The sequence below is a fragment of the Heptranchias perlo genome, chromosome 2 (assembly GCF_035084215.1).
Source record: "Heptranchias perlo isolate sHepPer1 chromosome 2, sHepPer1.hap1, whole genome shotgun sequence".
NCBI lineage: Eukaryota > Metazoa > Chordata > Chondrichthyes > Hexanchiformes > Hexanchidae > Heptranchias > Heptranchias perlo.
In genome coordinates, this window is record NC_090326.1 from 157,873,983 (window position 1) to 157,897,052 (window position 23,070).

At 41.1% G+C, this 23,070-nt stretch overlaps 1 protein-coding gene across 1 annotated transcript in view; it reads right to left on the reverse strand.

Annotated features, from left to right (window-relative positions):
- The window catches only part of LOC137299362 (obscurin-like), a 552,786-nt gene that overhangs the window by 261,033 nt on the left and 268,683 nt on the right, over nt 1-23,070 (reverse strand). The window contains exons 53-56 of the mRNA XM_067968057.1: nt 12,941-13,207; nt 5,387-5,653; nt 4,237-4,503; nt 2,270-2,536 (exon numbers count right to left, since the gene is read on the reverse strand). Coding sequence (XP_067824158.1) covers nt 2,270-2,536; nt 4,237-4,503; nt 5,387-5,653; nt 12,941-13,207 — 1,068 coding nt within the window. The remainder of the gene's footprint in view (nt 1-2,269; nt 2,537-4,236; nt 4,504-5,386; nt 5,654-12,940; nt 13,208-23,070) is intronic.

Here is a 23,070-nt window from a genome sequence, read left to right on the forward strand (position 1 = left end):
AATCGTTAATATAGATTGTAAAGAGTTGGGGACCCAGCACCGACCCCTGCGGAACACCACTGGCTACTGGTTGCCAGTCCGAGAATGAACCATTTATCCCAACTCTCTGCTTCCTGTTAGATAACCAATCCTCCACCCATGCCAGAATATTACCCCCAATCCAGTGATTCTTCATCTTGAGCAATAATCTTTTATGTGGCACCTTGTCGAATGCCTTCTGGAAGTCTAAATACACCACGTCCATTGGTTCCCCTTTATCCACCCTGTACGTCATGTCCTCAAAGAACTCAAGCAAATAGTAACAGACTTCAGGACATAGTAAGATTGGTAAAATGGGCAGACACATGGCAAATATAAACTAAATGATGCAATTTTAAAGAAGTGCAGGAACAAAGAGACCTGAGGGTGCATATGCACAAATCTTTGAAGGTGGAAGGACAAGCTGAGACGGTTGTTAAAAGACTATATGGGGTCCTGGGCTTTATTAATAGAGGCAAAGAGTACAAAAGCAAGGAGGTTTTGCTAAACCTTTCTAAAACACTGGTTAGGCCTTAGCTGGAATATTGTGTTCAATACTGGACACCACATTTTAGGAAGGATGTCAAGGCCTTTGAGATGGTGCAGAAGAGATTTACTAGAATGGTACTGGGATGAGGACTTCAGATACATGGAGAGATTGGAGATGCTGGGGTTGTTCTCCTTAGAACAGAAAAGGTAAGGGGAGATTTGATAGACGTGTTCAAAATCATGAATGGTTTTGATAGAGTAAATAAGGAGAAACTGTCTCCAGTGGCAGAAGGATCAGTAACCAGAGGACACAGATTTAAGGTGATAGGCAAAAGAGCCAGAGGCAACATGAGGAAACAGATTTTTTTTTTTAAACACAGCTGTAATGATCGGGAATGCACTGTCTGAAAGGGTGGTGGAAGCAGATTCAATAGTAACTTTCAAAAGGGAATCGGATAAATACTTGAAGGGAAAAAATTCACAGGGCTATGGGGAAAGAAACTAATTGGATAACTCCTTCAAAAAGTCGGCACAGGCTCGATGATCCGAATGGCCTCCTCCTGTGCTGTACCTACTATGTTACTATGAAGTTCTTGCTCCAGTGATATCATAAATTTGGATAGCAGGTTGGTGTACAGCAGTCCCAATTAATAATTAATAACAGGATCAACAAAATATAATTAAAAAAAAACATTTTACTTCTCACTTGTCTCTTCATTTCTCCCAATATTCTTTCCCATTCACCTTTTCTCTTATTTATATTATTTTAACATAATTTCGAACAGTGTCATTGCTCTATCCTTTCATGTCACAGCCAAACAATTTTGGAAGACGCTGACACAAAAGCAGCAGTGCTCTAACTCCTGAGGATAGCAATGGCAGAAGGTACGAGACACTGCTTGGCAGTCTCGCACTGCATAAGCTTCATACTTGAGTGAAACAACATTTGGATCTCCTGGCCACTTTTATCAAATTACTTTGAAATAATTTCAACATTAAGACATTGATTGTCCAGTGATCGAAACTCTGCACATGCATATAAATATCTACAAACAAAGCCCTCTCTGTTGACAGAATGCAAGCTGTTGCTGGCAATGTAAGTCAGATCTGTGGTCTAAGACTGGGACCTATATTATAACAGCACTCTAAATAATATAACCTGTTGTAACTATTCTATACCCTCTTTCTCTTTTTTTAAAAATTAAAAATACTTTGCTTACTTTATTGTTTCCTCCTAGTTCTCACTATCCATTTTAGAAGTGGGATCCACACCAGAAAATCTAGCCCCTTACTGCCCGAAAACCAGCTCCACGGGTTGTTATTCTATCTAATTAAGTACCAGACATCAAAATATTGACACGTTCACCTCAACCAGGTCAACCTTAATGGGCTTTTTGTACAACAAACCAAGAAAGATTACTGTGCGAGAGTTACTTAACCCATCTGCAGCAAATAAATGCTGGTCTTGTCAGTGACGCCCACATCCCATGAACGAAAAAAAAGACCCTTCCAGAATTTTCGGTGTCTTCACTGAAACCTTGTTCAGAATATGCTTTAGTAACAACTGTAGCGTGTAAGTGGTCTCCTTTAGTGCCTGTTTTCTTACTGCAATTTACTTCACGAACAATGATCTCTTTTGTTCACTACTTACTGATTTATTGAAATTAGTGAACCTATAAACAATGAATTTTAAGAGACTTTTGTTGAATGAGGTATACATACATGCGCCCAATTGTTTACTTTATTACTCTTATTAACCTACCTTTCACAGTTACGGAAGCTGTAGTTTGATGATCCCCAAAAGAACAGGTATACTCTCCTGTGTCTACTGATTCCAAGTCATGAATCTGCAATATTTGTACGGGACCTTCCTGTTTCATTTCGTACTTCTCATTCGGAGAGATCAACAGTGATCCTTTGCTCCACGTAACTGGCACATTAGGTTTTGACAGTTCACAATGTAGGGTTGCTGAGGCGTACTCCTCCACTTCTATGCTCTGCAGTTCTTTTTTCAAGATTACTGGTGCAGCTGAAATATAGCCAAATAAATTAATTTTATCGGATTTTTGGAAATTTCAACCCTTAATTTACAAGGAATGTCAATAGGACAGAAGAAAAAGTTGTTCTCACTTTCAAATAATAATGACACAACTGCAGACAAGTGTGTGCATTACTCAAGCCAGTCACAAAGAATGAAAATTTGGCAGTGGGATGGCCTGTGCTCAATCTGCACGTGCGTTCAGGCCACGCTAAATTCATCGGGCCCATTTTTTAGGCATCCTGGATGACTACTAAAACGGCCATTCGGCACCTTGCATATGTTAATGAGGGGTCTAACGCCTCTTTAAGGACCCCTCTGGGAAATTTGTTCCCGATGAGCAGAGCAGGCGCTGGGCCTGTTCCCCTCAGGAGTCTTAAGTGGCCGATGTGACCTAAGCAGCGGCCGCCAACAAAAGATAAGATTTAAAATGGTTTTTAAAGTGTTCCTCTGGAATCAGATGGTGCAGGAATGCTGCCCTGGCTCCACAGTCCTCGCGATCGCCTCCACCCCCCCTCCCCCCCCAACACCGGCCAGTTGCTCCATCCCATGTCCTCTTGAAATGGGCGAGCTGCTTGTGGAGTCAGGCACTGGCAGTTCAAGTGAAAGATGTCAACGAGGCCTGAGGAACAATTTCGGGCCGGCCTCGGGCCAGCCGGTTGGGGCGCACGCTGTTACCAAAAACGTGCCATAATCAATATCCACCCTTCTGTGTCTTCAAATGGTTTAGTAAGTACGTCACGCTTTAGTCAGTTCTTCCGATGAAACATATGGTCCAAATCTGAAGGTCACTGTACCAGAGTCTTCCTGTGCCACTTTCCTGAATAGCAAATGAATCTTCCTCGTTTAACTGAAATTTGATTAAGTGAGCTGTTCTGAAGAGTAGCATATTCTAGTTTCCATTGCATGTGAAACTTTACACTTAAAAAGCATCTTCAAATACAGTCACATTCTTCAGTCCTTCTAGTATAATGATATCTAGTTCTCATAATTCAAGAAAGATGCCAGGAGATTTTATATTTCATTTCCAAGATTCACCTTAGCGAACTAACGTCTCAGCAATGCCAGTCCTATACAGGCACCAAAATTTATGTTAAATTCCTCTATGTACTATTTTAATACATTCTTTAACTGATTTACTTTAAAAATGAGTTAAAACGCATTAAAATAGTATAGAGCAATTTTATACAAATGTGCTAACATATTCATGGCTGATGCAAATTTCATGAAACTGCAACAGTGCAAAGATGAAATCTAACTACTGCAAGTGGCATGTAGGAGTTGTTTGTTATTGGATTATATAGAAAACATAAACTATAATGACAGAAGGAAGACAGTCTAGGGCAGCATGATATATAAAATGTTATAAAGTGAAGCAACATTTAAATATATGGGTAAGACTGAAGAATACAAGTAATTTTCTTTACAACAGTATAGCAGCACTGGATCACACTCAAATAACAGCTTTATTTTCTATTTCTAATGGCCATGCCTCAATACAATCACATGAAATTAGCAGAAACAGATGAACTAAAATCATTTAAGCACGAAAAACATGAGATGAAAAGAATCCAGTCGTTGAAGAGTGAAGACAAGAGCAACAGTAGACGAATGTTGAGGCATATTAGTTTTCAATTAGCAAGGATCACAATTTATATCAAATTTCTACTGAATAATAACTTTGCTCCTACCATTAACTTTCAAGTAGGCATCAGTCCGTTGGTCCCCAGAATCACAGGTGTATTCACCAGTATCTTCCACATTCGAATTGTGGATTGATAACTCAACAATGGCACCAGCTTGTTTTATTTCATACTTCTCACTGGGACGAAGTATTACAGATCCCTTTCTCCATTCTACTGGAGCACCAGGCTTAGTAAGTTCACAGTGCAGTGTGACCACATTACCCTCTTCAGCTTCCTCATTTCGCAGCTCTTGTTTGAACAACACAGGTAAGGCTGCATAATTTAGAAAGACAAATTCATAGGCAGTATCAGAATATCAATTCTAAAGAAATTGACTAACACATCCATTTTTTGAACTATTACAGAAAATAATATGGCCAACAACTTCTTACAGGTTCTTCAGGTTATTCACAGCTGAATCATTTTCTTTAAGGAACTGCTGTTTTGACAAACTGCTAAAATATTAAAAGTAAACTTTGTGCCGCTGGTTGTACATAATAAAGCTGTCATCTTCTTGTTTCTGGTCTGGGACTGTAACGGACTCCTGTTGTTAACCCTAACCCCAACTGGTTGTAACTTCAGACAGGCTCTTTTGTGATTTGCCTTCTTGCGATATCACATCAACTTTGTTAGCTTTCAAGTAATCTTGAACATATAAACTTCTATCACCTCCCTTTCAGTTCTATCAACAAACTTTATCTCTGCATATTAAAATCATTCCCATCTTGTGGGTTGAGTCATGTTTCCATAATCCCAATCATATCACAATTTATTTCCCTTACATATGCTTCCAGTTATCATTTCTCCATTGCTCTGCCTCTGCGCCTCGTTCCATGTATTTATCTTGGTCAAACCAGGTCACATCACCAACCAAACTCCAATGGCGCACTTGGCTATGGTCCAATGCCCACGACCATTCCCATTTTCCCACCCCCAAACAAAAACATAGTCATTTCCAATCAACATAATAGTTAAAAAAAAATCTGAAAATATAATTCATCAGGAAGGAGATAAAGTCCATTGATGTAGAAATAGAAGAAAATGGGAGATGTGAGGTACAAAAATGATTTATGCAATTAATGATGATGATAGGTTCCTAAAGCAGAATCAAAACATGGAAGGCGATGAATTCCAATATGAAAACTTTCCATTTTACCTTTCACTTTTAGACAAGCAGTGGTTTGTTTATCCCCAGAATCACAAGTGTATTCACCAGCATCTTCTGGTTCCACATCACAGACGAACAATTCCACGATGGGACCCTGTTGCTTCATTTCATATTTTCCACATGGCAGAAGTATCACTGATCCCTTTCGCCATTCCACTGTAGTATCAGGTTTTGTAAGCTCGCAGCACAGTTTGGCGATGCCCCCCTCTTCTGCTTCTGCATTCTGAAGCTCTTGTTTGAAAAGCACTGGTAAAGCTGAGGAATATTAATTTACGAATTTTTCAGACAATTGATTAATCTCCTCTTCACAGTTCCCTTATTTACAATTTTTTTTCATTGGACACAAAATACATTCTGGTTATATTATTATTCTTTTGGAATACCCTTCTGTTCCACTAGAAGAATGAACTCAAGAGTGAATCCCGCATTCCCAATGATAACTTTGTGATCCTGCACTCCCAGCAAGGAGTCTTAGTCACAGGGAGCAACATTGTAGCTCCAATTCTTCATCCTGCACTCCGTAAGAGTGCAGAACTGCTTGGGCACTTATATAATACTGGCCAGAAGTTACTTTACAGCTAATGCAAAATCAAACTGATATGAAACTACCCTTTGGAGGTGGTCTTACAAAACCCAGTTTCAGTGCACTCGAGTCAGATCGCAAGTCTTACTCCTGAGCTATACTGCTACTTTTGCATCAATGTGCACCCACAAGCATTTATAATTACTTTATAAGATAAAATTAAAAATTAATCATAAATGTTTCTAGTTGTTTTACTTTAAAACAGGTTCTAGTGGTGAAACTCTGGGGGCTAAATTGGGCCACGTAGCACCCGTTGTGTAGGTGCTATGCGGAAGCCTAAGGACCCAAAGGGGCGTCCGTGATGCGTACGCACACTTCCAGTGTGACGTGCGCAGGACGCCATATTGGCAAGGGTGTTTGTGCTCACGCACTTAACGAACGCCGACTGTCACGTGCTGCCTGCAACTCATGACCGGGCGCGGGTTAATCGCAAACCGTGATCCCCCGCCCGTTTATGGGGGTCAACCCCTCTCTCTTTAAGGCACAAGTTTTCAATCTCTATAATCATCCTAAATAATTAAACACTAACTTCTCATCACACCTGTGTGGAAGTCCCAGTATCTGTTCCATTCTATTGCAGCCATACAAGAAAATCCACAAATCAAGGCACATGAACACTAAAATACACACGCCTCAAGAATGAATATGAGTAGTTTGCAACTAATTGAAGCAGGAGAGAGAGAAACTGAATGGAAAGCAAAACAAGCAAGAATGAATTCCACATCTCCATTTAAGCTGTTGTCTTTCTGGTGAAAAGATACATAAAAGGACTCACAAATATGAAAACTCAACAAATTAAGAATTAAAAAATATATACATATATATTTTTAAAAGACATTTGTGGCTTTGGATAGAAGATATATGAACCAAACAGAATTCATTCCAAAACAGTTGAAAAACTGTTCTCCAATACACAAGCAGGAAGTAAAAGAAAATTTAAAAAAAGTCATGTAGCCAAGAAGGAAGATATTAATGAATGATGAGTCACAGATCAAAAGATAAGGCAATGATAATATGCTGATGGTTGAAGCTAAACCTGTGAAGTACATCCTGCCTACCATTAACTCTCAGAAAGGCAGAGGTCTGCTGATCACCATAAAAACAAGTGTAATCTCCGGAGTCTTCAACCTTCAGACTGTGGATTAATAACTCAACCGTAGAACCTTTCTGCACCATTTCATACTTGTCTCCAGGATTAAGGACTGCAGATCCCTGTCTCCATTCCACTGGAACATCAGTCTTAGTAAGCTCGCAGCCAAGTGTGACAGTACCATTTGCTTCAGCTTCTTTACTCTGAAGCTCTTGTTTGAAGAGCACTGGTAAAACTGGATGATTTAAGACGACAAATGCATAGCCACATTAGGACAGAAAAAAAAACAGGAATCAGAAATATATATCAGAAAATACAGTATCATAAAAATCACAAAGATAATTAGAGATATGGGAAGCCATTCAGCCCAGTTGGTTCATCCTTCAATAGCAACCTATGGTTCCACCATCACAGCATTCAACTGCCTATAGAATAATTCCATGGTTGTTGTCTCCACGACTGCTTTAAAGTATCATTCTTGGCCAACAAAAAAGAAAAATATTCTGCTGACTTGCATGAAAATAACCTAGTTAATGGTTATTTCCAGTTAGAAACACGTGTGGTACTTTCTGGACAGAATAAGGAGCAGCCCAAAACAAAAGTAATCAGGCAGGAGAATGCTCATATGCTGGCCTCAGAACTTTATAATTAAAGATTGGGATTCATGCAGTAACCAGCATTTCAACACATTTGAAACAGAAGGTTTTTTTTTAAATTCGTTCATGGGATGTGGGCGTCGCTGGCAAGGCCAGCATTTATTGCCCATCCCTAATTGCCCTTGAGAAGGTGGTGGTGAGCCGCCTTCTTGAACCACTGCAGTCCGTGTGGTGAAGGTTCTCCCACAGAGCTGTTAGGTAGGGAGTTCCAGGATTTTGACCCAGCGACGATGAAGGAACGACGATATATTTCCAAGTCGGGATGATGTGAGACTTGGAGGGAAACGTGCAGGTGGTGTTGTTCCCATGTGCCTGCTGCCCTAGGTGGTAGAGGTCGCGAGTTCGGGAGGTTGGGAGTTTACATTTAAAACTTCCACGTAGCCCATGTTCCACATGCAATAGGATTGTACGCAGATTGACCCACAGAGATGGAAAGTAGATAAGGGATACAGATAAATCTTTCCTTTAGCAAGGAATAATCTAGATCAGTAGAAAAATACAGTAACAAAATATGAATGTAAATTGAATAGAAGATATATGCCGTTTACAGGTCCAGAGCTAAAAACTGATGCTTAGAATGCCAGTAAATTTAGCTAGCTCCTCTCCCTGCTTTAAAATTCCTGCAGCTTACACATTGCAACACTGACACAATGACCACCACTAACATTACAGTAATAAGCTATCGAAGGATCAGGAATATTTTTATTATTGAAATATTAACCCTAAACTAATAAATTTAAATACTTAGAACAAAATTTTACATAACAAATAAAATTAAAACATTTACCTGGACTCACCTTATTGCCTTTTTTTAAAAACTTGTACTCTCTTTGCCTTCCTGTCTTTTTAAAATTTATTTTTTTTTGTTCTTTTTCTGATTGGTATACAGTATTAATATCGTATTCATTTTACAAATTTAAGATATTTCACTTACCTTTATTCTTCTCCCTCCCAGCATCTATTTTAAATGAACTTCATAAGTTTATTTTAACCAGTCTTCTTAAAAGTAAATTCTGATCTCCTGACCCGAAACTCTGAGCCCATGGAAATTCTGAGTGCCACAAATATTCTGTTTTAGAGACCTTGGCCTAGAAAGTGGCTTGCGCCAGACTTCAGGCATGAACCCAATGGGAAACACGAACTGCCACACCCAAACTGATGAGAAAGAAGATCACGTGAAATTGGTCCCCTTGCATCATCAGGACATGACCGGAATGCTGGGGTCGCCAGTCGTGCCCCCAGAGGCAGTGCGCGTGCATTTGGGTCGTGTATGTGGATACTGGGTGAAATAAAGCCCGATATTAAAGCCCCAAAATTCTGGGACTGTAGAAGGTGGAAAGCCTGATTTCTGCCAGGGGACTGGAATTTGGAGCAGACCCCGGTTCTGCCAGGATTCTGTCCCATTTTTAGCCCTTTAAATCTGGTGGGGGGAGTTATGGGAGGATCTTCTTGCCTTGGGCAGCTCCGCCTCCTGGTAAACATTATCGGGGTGAGCACCACTCAAGTGCCCATGCTAGTTATGCAAATTAACCCATTCCCAGTATTCGGGACAGGATCTCCAGCTTGAGGTTAGAACGAATGGGGGCTCCACTCTACCAAACCTGCCACAAGTAGACCCCAGGAATTTCAGGGCCTAACTGTTGATATCACAAATGACTACTTGGGAAAGACACTATAACTACAGCTCCAAAGAGTCAACGCATTTAGAATGCAACAGAGAAAGGATGAAAAATTGGTGGAAAAAGGAGAGAAGAAGAAGAAAATAATCCTTGAGCATCATACTATGCACCAATAGTTTAGTATACTTGTGTACCAGCAATTACATTACATCAAATATTGTGTGTGTAAAATAGCTAGGGGTTGAATTTCCATGGGGGTTCTCCCGCTCATCCAATCTAATTTTTGCGGAAGTTCCACGGAAACCCCGGAGAAATGGTATAAATGTCATTTCTCTGAGGTATCCACGTATCTTCCACGGAAATTACAGTGTACAATCAGTAGAATGTCTATCCACAAGTTTCAACATGATAGTTGAATGTTAAGGTACCGTTGCTATTTAACAGTTGCTCGCCTCGTATAATCTGGATATTTAACAAAAAAGTTATGATTATACTGGATTAACAGATGATATGGATGGCATCACACCATACATGCATCACCCCATGCCGCGTGATGACTTCATCAGTTACAGCATTGCTTTAATAGACTTTCCACGTGCCTGATATGGAGTGCACATTCTCTCTACATAGGGGCACACGTCACTTTACTTCAAGGTTGGAGAACCTGGGCTCAGATTACTAAAAGCCAAGGCTTAGCGACCTCCAATGTAAGAGCATGGCTGGAGTTTAACTATCTAAAACTGTGCAGCTTACCAGCTCAGAGAAATGGCTGTTGCTATCTCGCTAGGATCCTCTTGCCTCTTACAGTATTAACTTGCAGGGTTATCTCGAGCTGAGTGAAAACAATCCTAACCTTCAGTAACAGGTCTATTGCTTCAGGTCCCCTCAATATACCAAGCTGCTGATCAATTAGCACCAGCGCTCTGGAGCATTGCAGACCTGCACGGTTCAGATATTGAATTATCAAGTCTGCCAAAGAGGATCAAATTGGTTCCAATCTCCCATCACCAGGCCTGTCACCTTGGAGCCAACTTAGCCCATAGAAATTTATTTACCTCCCACTCAAAGGACATAGAAATACAAAGAAATTGCAACATGGCAACAGGCCATTCATGCCAACAGTTTGTGTTGGCATTTATCCTCCACACAAGGATAGTAGCCAAGCACAAAGATACAGATAACCATGAATATTATAATAATTTGCACTTACATAGCTCTCTTAGCATCATAAAAATGTTCCAAAGCACTTTACAGATGAGGTAAATGAAGAATAGACACTAAATGGAAAGGAAACGATTGTGTACAATGGATTTAAGGGGCAGAACCAAGAAAGAGTTGAAAAGGAAAGTCTTTAGAAGACCGCTGAAAGCAAGGAGGAAACACAAAGGGATCTGGATTCAGAGGTTCAAAGGGCAGGGGCAAGATGTCTAAAAAGGCAGCAAGTAATGGTGGAGCAAAGAGAATGAGGAACATGTAGTAGCCCAGTGTCAGGAGAGCAAAGGGTGTGAACATGGACATGAAGTTAAAGGAAGTCACTGAGACAACTGGGGAAAGGTTGTAGAAGCATTTAAAGGTGAGGATAAGGATCCTGAAATTGACTCAATCAAAACCGGTGAGAACTGGGGTAGTGGAAATGCTTTGGGAGAATAAGATGCCCAGCAGTAGCATTCTGAGTGAGTTGCAGGTTGCAAAGAATGGAAGCAGGGAGGCCAGGCAGGAAAGCATTTAAAAAGCCTTGAAGTAATAAAGGCATGAGTAGGAGAGAAGTAAGGACAGAAACAGACAATGTCATGAAGGTGTAAGAAGACAGTCTTGGTGATGCAGTAGATATGGAAAGGTTTTGTGACACTGGGCTTACTGTGGTGACAGTGAGGGAGGATGACAGAGTTAGAGGCAGAGCACATAGAACTTTACAGTAGTCAAAAGTATGGCTTCGGTTTTTCCCAACATCAAGCTGGACACATTTTGCTTCAACAAGATTTAGTGCTGGACAGGCAATGGAAAAGGTGGGCAATTGCTTTGAAATTAAAAGAGGCAGTGAAGAAATGAATCTGAGCGTTATCACCGTATGGGGGTGGATTTTCAACTACTGCTCAAAACAGGCAGAATGTACCAGGCATCCAGCCTGCCTGAAGCCGGCATCAAGAAGCCGCAACCGTTTTCAGGTTAGGGCCTCATTTGAAAGCAGCTGGTGAGCCTTGTGCACCAAATGGGCACTCTGCTGCAGCTCGTCAGTGGTTGGTGAGGCCTTTCAAGGGGGTAAAGGGAGGAATTTTCTAGGGAAATCCAGGCATGTCCCCTTGACTTAGAGACATATACTTTCAGCACCAAAATTGCAGTGATTGTTCAGGGAGTCATACTGTGCTGTTACCTTTTGCTTACTCAATGACAGAGGAACTTGCAGCTGATTATCAGTGAAATGTTACAGCCAAACGACTGGGTGAGAACCAAAACATCATGATGATTCCAGGAACATATAAATTCCTCCATTGTGTATCGCAGACCACCTGGACATTGACTGAATGGAAGTCTTCTTAGTAGTTGATGTAGGCCATTGGATTGACTGTGGATATCCTTATCTCCAAGTGAGTGGACTCAATAACATCCAAAACAAATGTAAAAACTACCGATGGCATTAAACTGTTGCTGCCGTTGTAATTGTTGATTCATACCTCTGTGGAAATGGATGAGCTTGCAACTCCTCTGGAAGAGTGCACCTCTCCTGTTTTGAATTCAGCCAGACAAAATTCACTAGTTAATACTCCAGATATCCCCCCTATGTGATTGGAATGAATTTGTTGCAAAAACATCCAGGGCAGGTGCGGCCTTTACAACCACGGGCAGAGCATTTCTAGTCATGGAGGAAATTCATAATTCTTCTGCTGGCGTTTGACAAAGTTCAACAATTGCTTTAGTGGATCCTCTAATACTGATCCTATGTTAGTCCAAGGTAAGACTTTGTACCGGTAGAGCTTCTACCTGGGATACTGTCTTTGCATTAGCATCACTTCCCATTTGTACCATTCCTTGTCCAAAAGGATAATGGCATTCACTGGCAGTGCAAAATGCTTGGTTGGTTCGCAGTTGCTGCATTTGACAATGACGTCATCCCATCAGCACCAGTTCTGAACTGTAGTTATTGGCAACAGATTTTCAGGCCCTTTAGGTACTTTGAAATTCCAGTATAATCTGCTTTAATTGGATCCTTTCCCCAGTTAATGGGATTATTTGGTGTTTCCCCAACAGGTTAACTAACCTATCAGAAGCTGATAACCTCCATCCACAACAGACAATAGCATTGAATCATGTACCACAGTTATTTCCAGGTGTCAGATTATTGCCAATCTTGCAAACAACAGTAAACTCACCAGCAATGTGATTTGTTTTGCTGAATCATCATAAGTAACAGATTACATAAAGACAACAGATGAAAAGCTGTACAGAGTGTGACATGACTGACTACGAAATGAAATAAGACTCACAAGTAACATATCTCAAACTAGTCCACACAAAATTAAATTATTCAAGACAAAGAACTATGACATACATTTTCTCCTAGATTTAAATAAAACAATGCAAGAAAGTGGTTCCTACCATTCACTTTTAGAAAAGCAATAGTCTGCTGGTCCCCGGAATCACAGGTATATTCTCCTTGATCTTCCGGTTTTAGGTTGTGAATAAACAACTGAATGCGGGAACCTTCATGCTTCATTTCATACTTATCACTTGACTGAAGTACCACAATGCCCTTCCTCCATTCCACTGGGGCATCAGGTTTAGTAACCTCACAGCACAGAGTGGCCATATCATCCTCTTCAGCTTCAGTGTTCTCAAGTTCTTGTTTGAAAAGCACAGGCAGGGCTAAGGGAGATAGGAATTAAATCAGCTGATGATGTTGTTCAGTCAAGATCCAAACTTGATAAAGAGCTCTGGAGCCGCTGAATAACAAAATGCAATTCCATTCATTTCCACTGAACATAATATTTTGTAGATCACTAATATTAATATCAACCTAGACTGGAGAAAATTAATAGCTACATACAACAATTAAGATATAAAGGACTGTCTTGTAAAGGTAATTAGTTTCTTATTCAACTATATTCGATTAAGTGAGTGGGTAAAACTGTGGCAGATGGATTTCAATGCAGGTAAGTGAGAGATCATCCATGTTGGATCAAAAAAGGATAGATCTGAGTACTTTTTTAAATGGTGAAAAGCTAGGAACAGTGGAGATCCAAAGAGATTTAGGGGTCCATGTACACAGATCACTAAAATGTAGTGGTCAGATATAAAAAAAATCAAAAAGGCTAATGGAATGTTAGCCTTTATATCTAAAGGCTAGAATATAAATGCGTGGAAGTCTTGCCACAACTATACAAAGCCCTGCTTAGACCACATTAAGAATATTGTGTGCAGTTCTGGGCACCGCACCTTAGAAAGGATATATTGGCCTTGGAAGGAGTGCAGTGCAGCGCAGATTCACCAGAATGTTACCAGGGCTCCAAGGGTTAAATTATGAGGAGAGATTACATAAACTAGGCTTGTATTCTCTGGAATATGGAAGGCTAAGGGGCGATTTGATTGAGGTGTTTATGATTTTGAAAGGAATTGATAGGGTAGATAGAGAGAAACTTTTTCCGCTGGTGGGGTTGTTGAGGACAAAGGGACATAACCTTAAAATCAGAGCCAGGCCATTCAGGAGAGAAGTTAGGAAACACTTCTTCATGACTGAGCCTCCACAGCCCTCTGGGGGAGAGAATTCCAAAGATTCACAAAAAGCAGTACATGCTAGATCAATTAATAACTTTAAATCTAAGATCGATAGATTTTTGCTAGGCAAGGGTATTAAGGGATATGGGGTCAAGGTGCGTAAATGGAGTTAGGATACAGATCAGCCATTATCTAATGAAATGGCGGAACGGGCTCGAGGGGCTGAATGGCCTGCTCCTGTTCCTGTGTTCCTATAAATATGGGAACAAATAGCTGATAGTGTAATCAAAGTAACAATTCAATCTTATGATTTATGAACATAGGCAGTACCACAAGAATATAAGGACTAGGAGCAGCCAGCCCCTCGAGCCTGCTCCGCCATTCAACAAGATCATGGCTGATCTTCTACCTCAACACCATTTTCCTGCACTATCCCCATATCCCTTGATGCCATTAATATCTAGAAATCTATCGATCTCTGTTTTGAATGTACTCAATGACTGAGCCTCCACAGCCCTCTGGGGGAGAGAATTCCAAAGATTCACCACCCTCTGAGTGAAGAAATTTCTCCTCATCTCAGTCCTAAATGGCCAATCCCATATTCTGAGATGTGACCCTTGGTTCTGGACTCCCCAGTCAGGGGAAACATCCTCCTTGCATCTACCCTGTCGAAGTTTGTCTTGTGGCTTCTGGCATCCTCAAAACATATCAAATGAATTGCTGACTACCCAGATTTTCTTATATATAAATCAATTATGTCTAGTCCAGCCACTACTCGAGAATATACATCAACTTGCATACAACAATTATAGGCTAGTCAGTTTAACCTAAGTGGTGGGGAAACTTTTAGGAACGATAACCCGGGACAGAATAAACAGTCACTTGGATGAGGGTGGATTGATTAGGGAAAGCCTGCACAGATTTGTTAAAGGCCAATCGTGTTTAACTAACCTGATAGAGCTTTTTGATGAGGTAACAGAGAGGATAGATGAGGGTAACGTAGTTGATGTGGTGTATGTGGAATTTCAAAAGGCGTTTGATAAAGTGCCGCACGGTAGACTTATCATTAAGATTGCGGCCCATGGAATAAAAGGGGCAGTAGCAACATGGATACAGAATTCGCTAAGGGACACGAAACAGAGAGTAGTGGTGAACGGTTGTTTTTCGGACTGGAGGGAGGTATACAGTGGTGTTCCCCAGGGGTCAGTGCTGGGACCACTGCTTTTCTTGATATATATTAATGACTTGGACTGGCTGCACTGGGCACAATTTCAATATTAGCAGATGACACAAAATTTCGAAAGGTAGTAAACAGTGAGGAGGATAGTGATAGACTACAAGAGGATATAGACAGGCTGGTGGCATGGGCAGACAAGTGGCAGATGAAATTTAATGGAAAAAAATGCGAAATGATACATTTCAGTAGGAAGGACGAGGGGAGTCAATATAAATGCAAAAACACAAAAGGAAAAGTGGCCCAACCATGGCTAACGAAAGAAATTAAGGATAGTATTAGATCCAAAGAGGAGTCATATAAAGCTGCCAGAAAAAGTAGCAAGCCTGAGGATTGGGAGCAGTTTAGAATTCAGCAAAAAAGGTCCAAGAGATTGATTGTTAGAGTCTATTATAAAGGATGTGATAACAGGACACTTGGAAAATATCAGCGGGATTAGACAAAGTCAACATGGATTTATGAAAGGGAAATCATGTTTGACAAACCTACTGGAGTTTTCTGAGGATGTAACTGGTAGAATAGATAAGGGAGAACCAGTGGATGTGGTTTATTTGGATTTTCAGAAGGCCTTTGATAAAGTCCTACATAAGAGGTTAGTGTGCAAAATTAAAGCACATGGGATTGGGGGTAATATACTGGCATGGATTAAAAATTGTTTAACAGACAGGAAACAGAGAGTAGGAATAAATGGGTCTTTTTCGGGGTGGCAGGCAGTGACTAGTGGGGTACCACAGGGATCAGTGCTTGGGCCCCAGCTATTCACAATATATATCAATGATTTGGATGAGGGAACCAAATGTAATATTTCCAAGTTTGCTGATAACACAAAACTAGGTGGGATCGTTAGTTGTGAGGAGGATGCAAAGAGGCTTAGAGGTGATTTAGACAAGTTGAGTGAGTGGGCAAATACACGGCAGATGCAGTATAACGTGGATAAATGTGAAGTTATCCACTTCGGAAGGAAAAACAGAAAGGCAGGATATTATTTTAATGGTGATAGATTGGGAAATGTTGATGTACAAAGGGACCTGGGTGTCCTTGTACACGAGTCAATGAAAGCAAACATGCAGGTGCAGCAAGCAGTTAGGAAGGCAAATGGTATGTTGGCCTTCATTGCAAGAGGATTTGAGTACAGGAGCAAGGATGTCTTATTGCAGTTATACAGGGCCTTGGTGAGACCACACCTGGAGTATTGTGTGCAGTTTTGGTCTCCTTACCTAAGAAAGGATATACTTGCTATTGAGGGAGTGCAGCGAAGGTTCACCAGACTGATTCGTGGGATGGCAGGACTGTCGTATGAAGAGACATTGGGTCGACTAGGCCTGTATTCACTCGAGTTTAGAACAGTGAGAGGGGATCTCATTGAAACATATAAAATTCTAACAGGGCTGGACAGACTGGATACAGGGAGGATGTTTCCCCTGGCTGGGGTGGTCTCGAACGAGGGGTCACAGTCTCAGGATATGGGGTAGGACATTTAGGACTAAGATGAGGAGAAATTTCTTCACTCAGAGAGTGGTGAACCTATGGAATTCTCTACCACAGAGGGCTGTGGAGGAAGAGTCACTGAACATATTTATGAAGGAGATAGATAGATTTGTAGACACAGAACGCATCAAAGGGTATGGGGAGAGAGCGGGAACATGGTATTGCGATAGAGGATCAACCATGATCATACTGAATGGTGGAGCAAGCTCGAAGGGCTGAATGGCCTACTCCTTCTCCTATTTTCTATGTTTCTATGTAAACTAGAGGGTACAACTCTAAAAGGGGTACAGGAACAGAGCGATCTGGAGGTAGATGTGCACAAATCGTTGAAGGTGGCAGGGCGGGTTGAGAAAGCAGTTAAACAAAAATACGGGATCCTGGGCTTTATAAATAGAGGCATAGAGTACAAAAGTACGGACGTCATGATGAACCTTTATAAAACACTGGTTCGGCCACAATTGGAGTACTGTGTCCAGTTCTGGGCATCGCCCTTCAGGAAAGATGTGAAGGCCTTGGAAAGGGTACAGAAGAGATTTACTAGAATGATCCCAGGAATGAGGGACTTTAGTTACGTGGATAGGCAGGAAAGGCTGGGGCTGTTCTCCTTGGAACAGAGACAGTTGCGAGAAGATTTGATAGAGGTATTCAAAATCATGGAGGGTCTAGACAGAGTAGGTAGAGAGAAACTGCTCCCATTGGCAAAAGGGTCAAGGATCAGAGGACATAGATTTAAGGTGATTGGCAAAAGAACCAAAGGTGACATGAGGAAAAACTTTTTTACACAGCAAGTGGTTAGGATCTGGAATGCACTGGCCAAGGGGGTGGTGGAGGTATCAAAGTGAAAGAAAAAGCATGTAATTCCGTGAAGATTAGTGGCAGGTCAGAAGATTGGACAGAATATAAAAAACAGCAAAGAATGAATTTTGGAATTCCCTCGATTCCAGAAGGGTCCCATCGGATTGGAAAATAGCAAATGTAACATCTCTATTCAAGAAATGAGGGAAGACAGAAAGCAGGAAATTACAGGCCAGTTAGCTTAACATCTGTCATTGGGAAAATGCTAGAATCTCTTAAGTAGGTTATAGCAGGGCACTTAGAAAATCTCAATGCAATCAGGCAGAGTCAACACGGCTTTGTGAAAGGGAAATCGTGTTTGACTAATTTATTAGAGTTCTTTGAGGAAATAACAAGCAATGTGGATAAAGGGGATCCTGTGGATGTGGTGTACTTGGATTTCCAGAAGGCTTTTGACAAGGTGCCACATCAAAGGCTACTACACAAAATAAGGGCTCATGGTGTAGGGGGTAACATATCAGCATGGATAAAAGATTGGTTAGCTAACAGGAAACAGAGAGTAGGCATAAATAGATCATTTTCAGGTTGGCAAGATGTAACGAGTGGAGTGCCACAGGAATCAGTGCTAGGGCCTCAACTATTTACAATCTATATCAATGACTTGGATGAAGGGACCAATGGTTGCTAAATTTGCTGATGACACAAAGGTAGGTAGGAAAGTAAGTTGTGAAGACGGCATAAGGTGCCTGCAAAGTGATATAGATAGGTTAAGTGAGTGGGCAAAAATTTGGCCGATGGAGTATAATGTGGGAAAATGTGAACTTGTCCACTTTGGCAGGAGGAATAGTAAAGCAGTATGTTATTTAAATGGAGAGAGATTGCAGAACTCTGAGTGCAGAGGGATCTGGGTGTCCTAGTACATGAATCACAAAAAGTTAGCATGCAGGTACAGCAAGTGATTAGGAAGGCAAATGGAATGTTGTCATTTATTGCAAGAGGAATGGAATATAAAAGTAGAGATGTTTTGCTACAGTTGTACAAGGCATTGGTGAGACCACATCTAGAATACTGTATGCAGTTTTGCTCTCCTTATTTAAGAAAGGACATAATTGCTTTAGAGGCGGTTTAGAGAAGATTCACTCGACTGATTCCTGGGATGAGGGCGTTATCTTATGAGGAAAGGTTGGACAAGTTGGGCCTGTATACTTTGGAGTTTACATGAGAGGTGATCTTATTGAAACATATAAAATCCTGAGGGGACTAGAAGGGGTAGATGCTGAGAGGATGTTTCCCATTGTGGGAGGGACTAGAACTAGGGGACACAGTTTAAAAATAAGGGGTCTCCCATTTAAGACAGAGATGAGGAGAATTTTTTTCTCTCAGAAGGTCGAGGGTCTGTGGAACTCCCTTCCCCAGAGAGCAGTGGAGGCAGGGTAGTTGAATATTTTTAAGTCTGAGTTAGATAGATTTCTGATTAACAAGGCAGTCAAAGGTTATAGTAGGTAGATGGGAAAGTAGGGTTGAGGTCACAATGAGATCAGCTATGATCTTATCAAATGGCAGAGCAGGCTCTAGGGACTGAATGGCTTACTCCTGCTATTAATTTGTATGTTCGTATTTACCCTGCTAGTTACATCCTCAAAAAACTCTAATAAGTTTGTCAAACACGATTTCCCTTTCATAAAACCATGTTGACTCTGCCTAATCATATTATAATTTTCTAAGTGCCCTGTTACCACTTCCTTAATAATGGAGTCGAGCATTTTCCCGACGACCAATGTCAGGCTAACTGGCCTGTCGTTCCTTGTTTTCTCTCTCCCTCCCTTCTAGCTGAAGGGATTCGCAAAATTTCACATGTTCCCCCCACCCCGAAGATTTATTGGAGTTATTAAAGAAACCCTGGTGTGACTGTTTTAAAAAATCCAAGGTCTCTCAAAATGGCTGCAGTCAGACACATGGCCGAGGACCGGCAGATTTGAAATTGCATTCTTAACAACTTGGCAGGCTTCGTGTCTCAGACAGGTTTCTTTAAACAATGCAGCTGCATTCTAGCCCTGAGGCAAGCTATCAACATGGCCGGCCAACACATCAAAATTCGAGCAGGAAGTGATCGCAGGACAAAAGGTGAACCATCAAGGTACATTCGGAACAATGGTAAAGCAGTTAGCAAACAGATCGATACAGGAAATGGCCATTAATGTAAATGGGCCAGAGATGGGGTCCTTTGTCTTACGTTTCGTGCTTAAATCAAACAATGAAGCAAGCTGATAAGGTATGAAAAAACCTGTTACCAAGAGGGTATAACTGAAGCTGCCCAGTATATTTCTGGCGAGTAGCTCTCTCTCTTCGCCTCTTGGCCCTGTCCTGTCTGTCTGCTAGCACCTAAGAAGGAAGGCCATTCAGTAAACCTCGCAACCACATGTCGACGGCAACAGCAGGCACAGGGGCCAGGCCTTTTCATCTGTTTTCACCGGTGAGCATTAATTTTCTGGCCGCCACAAGACAACCTAGCATAAGTGTAAGGTTGGGGGTTAAGGGTTATTGCTAAACTTGTGATTTTAGAATTTTCCCTCGATGTGTCCGTTTCTTTCAACCCGATAAGTGTAAGACTGTATTACATCCATAGCGATTTCTTTATCTTCTGTATTATACTGTTTACCTTGTAGTTTTAGTTTTCTTATTAATAAACATTGGTTTTCCTTGTACCAATCCACTGGTCTGTTTGTCTGTCTTTGTACCACTCGATAAGTCCTCAGCTCAGAATCAGGAAGGGGTAAGCGATTCGCAACCGCACTGCGGGCAGGGCAGCTCAGGAAAACATAACTGGCTGACCTATTATAAGCCCGAGAAACAGTAAAAAAAAGAAACCCCTTACATAGCCAGCTGCTATCTGTCTATATGGTTAACAAAATAGTGAATATCAGGGTGGCAAAGTGAGAGCCACAAGACATCTTATATGATAAAAATTCACAAGGGTTCAATTATGATCAGTTATGATTGTTGCCCTACCCTTCACTTTCAAAGAGGCAGTGGTCTGCTGATCTCCAGAATCACAGGTATACTCCCCTCCATCTTCAGGTTTTAATTTGCGAATAAGCAATTCAATGCAGGAACCCTTTTGCATCATGTCATACTTGTCACTTGGGTGAAGTAGCACAGATCCCTTCCTCCATTCCACTGGGACATCAGGTTTAGTAACCTCACAGCGCAGAATGGCAGAACCATTCTCTTCAGCTTCTGTATTTTGAAGCTCTTGTTTGAAAAGCGCAGGCAGAGCTAAGGGAAACAATAATTCAATTTGTGAACACATAGTTTACTCAAAAGGAATACTGATTTCTGAATGACCTCATACAAGTCTGATCAAGCCAACTTCTAATCTTATCCACCAATCATGCAAGGTTGAGCTTCGGCAGTGCTATCATTCTTATTACTAGTGTGATGCCAATTCTATCATAGTCACACCCACGGCACAGAGATAAGTGAGAAAAGCATATGCTGCATCATTACATAATGTCAGTTAGGTTTAATGGTAGCACTCTTGCCTCTGAGTCAGAAGGTTGTATGTTCAAGACGCACACCAGGGGTTAGGCATATAACCTAGGTTGACACTTTACTGCAATCCTGAGGGACCTTTCGGATGAGAGGTTAAACTCAGACCTGTCTACCTGTTTGCGTCGATCTAAAAGATCCCATGGCACTATCTGAAGAAGAGTAAGGAATTTTTCTGGTGGCCTGGCCACTATTCATCTTTCAACTAACACTTCCAAAACAGATTAACTGGTCATTTATCTCAGCGTTATTTGTGGGATCTTCATGTGTGCAAATTACCTGCCACATTTGCCAACAAAACAACAGTGACTAAACTTCAAAAGTAACTCATTTGCTGTAAAGTAGTAGTTTTCCCACCACTGACATTAGACTGGGTTGGCCTGTAGTTACCAGGTTGATCCCTCTCCCCTTTTTTGAATAGGGGTGTAGCCCTCTGACGCCGCTCCCATATCCAAGGAGGATTGTAAGATTGTGGTCAGAGCTTCTGCTATCTCCATCCTAGCTTCCCTCAGCAACCTAGGATGCATCCCATCTGGACTAGGTGACTTGTTAACTTTGAGTGATGCCAATGTATTTATCACCTCCTTTCTTCTATTTTCATCCTATCCAATATCTCTATTCCCTCCTCTACTGCGACATTCACTTCATCCTCTTCTTTTGTGAAGACAGATACAAAGTCCTCATTCAGTACCTCAGTCATGCCCTCTGCCTCCACAAGATTTTCCTTTTTGCCCCTAATCGATGCCATCAATCCTTTAACCATCATTTTACTTTTTATGTTTATAAAAGTCTTTTGGATTCCCTTTTATGTTACCCGGTAATCTTTTCTCAAACTCTCTTTGCCCTCCTTATACCCTTTTTCAATTTCCCCCTGCACTCTCTGTATTCGGACTTTTTTTTTCCCTGTAATCTGTACCTGACATTTGTCATGAAGCTACTTTTTCTGTTTTATTTTAACCTCTATTTCCTTTGTCATCCAAGGAGTTCTAGCTTTGGATGCCCCATTTTTCCTCGTTATGGGAATATGCTTGGTTTGTACCTGAACTATCTCTGCCTTGAAGGCCTGCCATTGCTCATCTACTGTTTTCCTGGCCAATCTTTGTTTCCAGTCCACCTGTGCTAGATCCCTTCTCAAATCATTGACATCTGCTCTCTTCCAGTTGGGTATTTTCACCATTGATTTTTCTTTGTTCCTTTCCGTATCCACTTTAAACCTAATTATATTATGATCACTATTACCCAGATGTTCTCCCACTGAAACACACTCCACTTGCCCTACTTCATTTCCCAGAACTGCTTCCTTCCTCATTGGGGAAGAAACATACTGATTAAGAAAGTTCTCTTGTTCACATTTTAGGAATTCTTCATCCTCCTTGCCCTTTACTCTTTTTCTTCCTCCAGTCTATGTTAGGGTAATTGAAGTTCCCTACTATTGCTGTTCTATTATTTTTACATTTCTCTGAAATTTACTCCTCCATCTCCTTCTCACTATTCGAGGGTCTATAGTAAACACCCAGCAATGCAACAGTTAACAGCTCATTTTTTGTTCCTTAACTCTAACCAAACAGATTCAACCTTTGAACCCTCAGTATATCGTCTCTCTGTAGAATTGTAATATTATCCTAGATTAATACTGCCCCCCAATCCCCTGTCTTTTTTCCTTCCCTATCCCTCCTGAATACATTGTAGCCAGGAATGTTTAGTTCCCATTCCTGCCGATGTTTAAGCCAGGTCTCTGTTATAGCCACTTTATCCTAACCTCATGTGGCAATTTGCACCTGTAGCTTGTCAACCTTATTTGTAACACTCCTCGCATTAACACACATGCATTCCAACACCATGCTAATTGACTTTGCTTTCTTCCTCCATCAAATTCCTGCTGTTTCTACACTATTCTTTGTTCTGTTGCTATTTGTCCCTCATATGCACCTTGTCTCTCCTCTCTCCC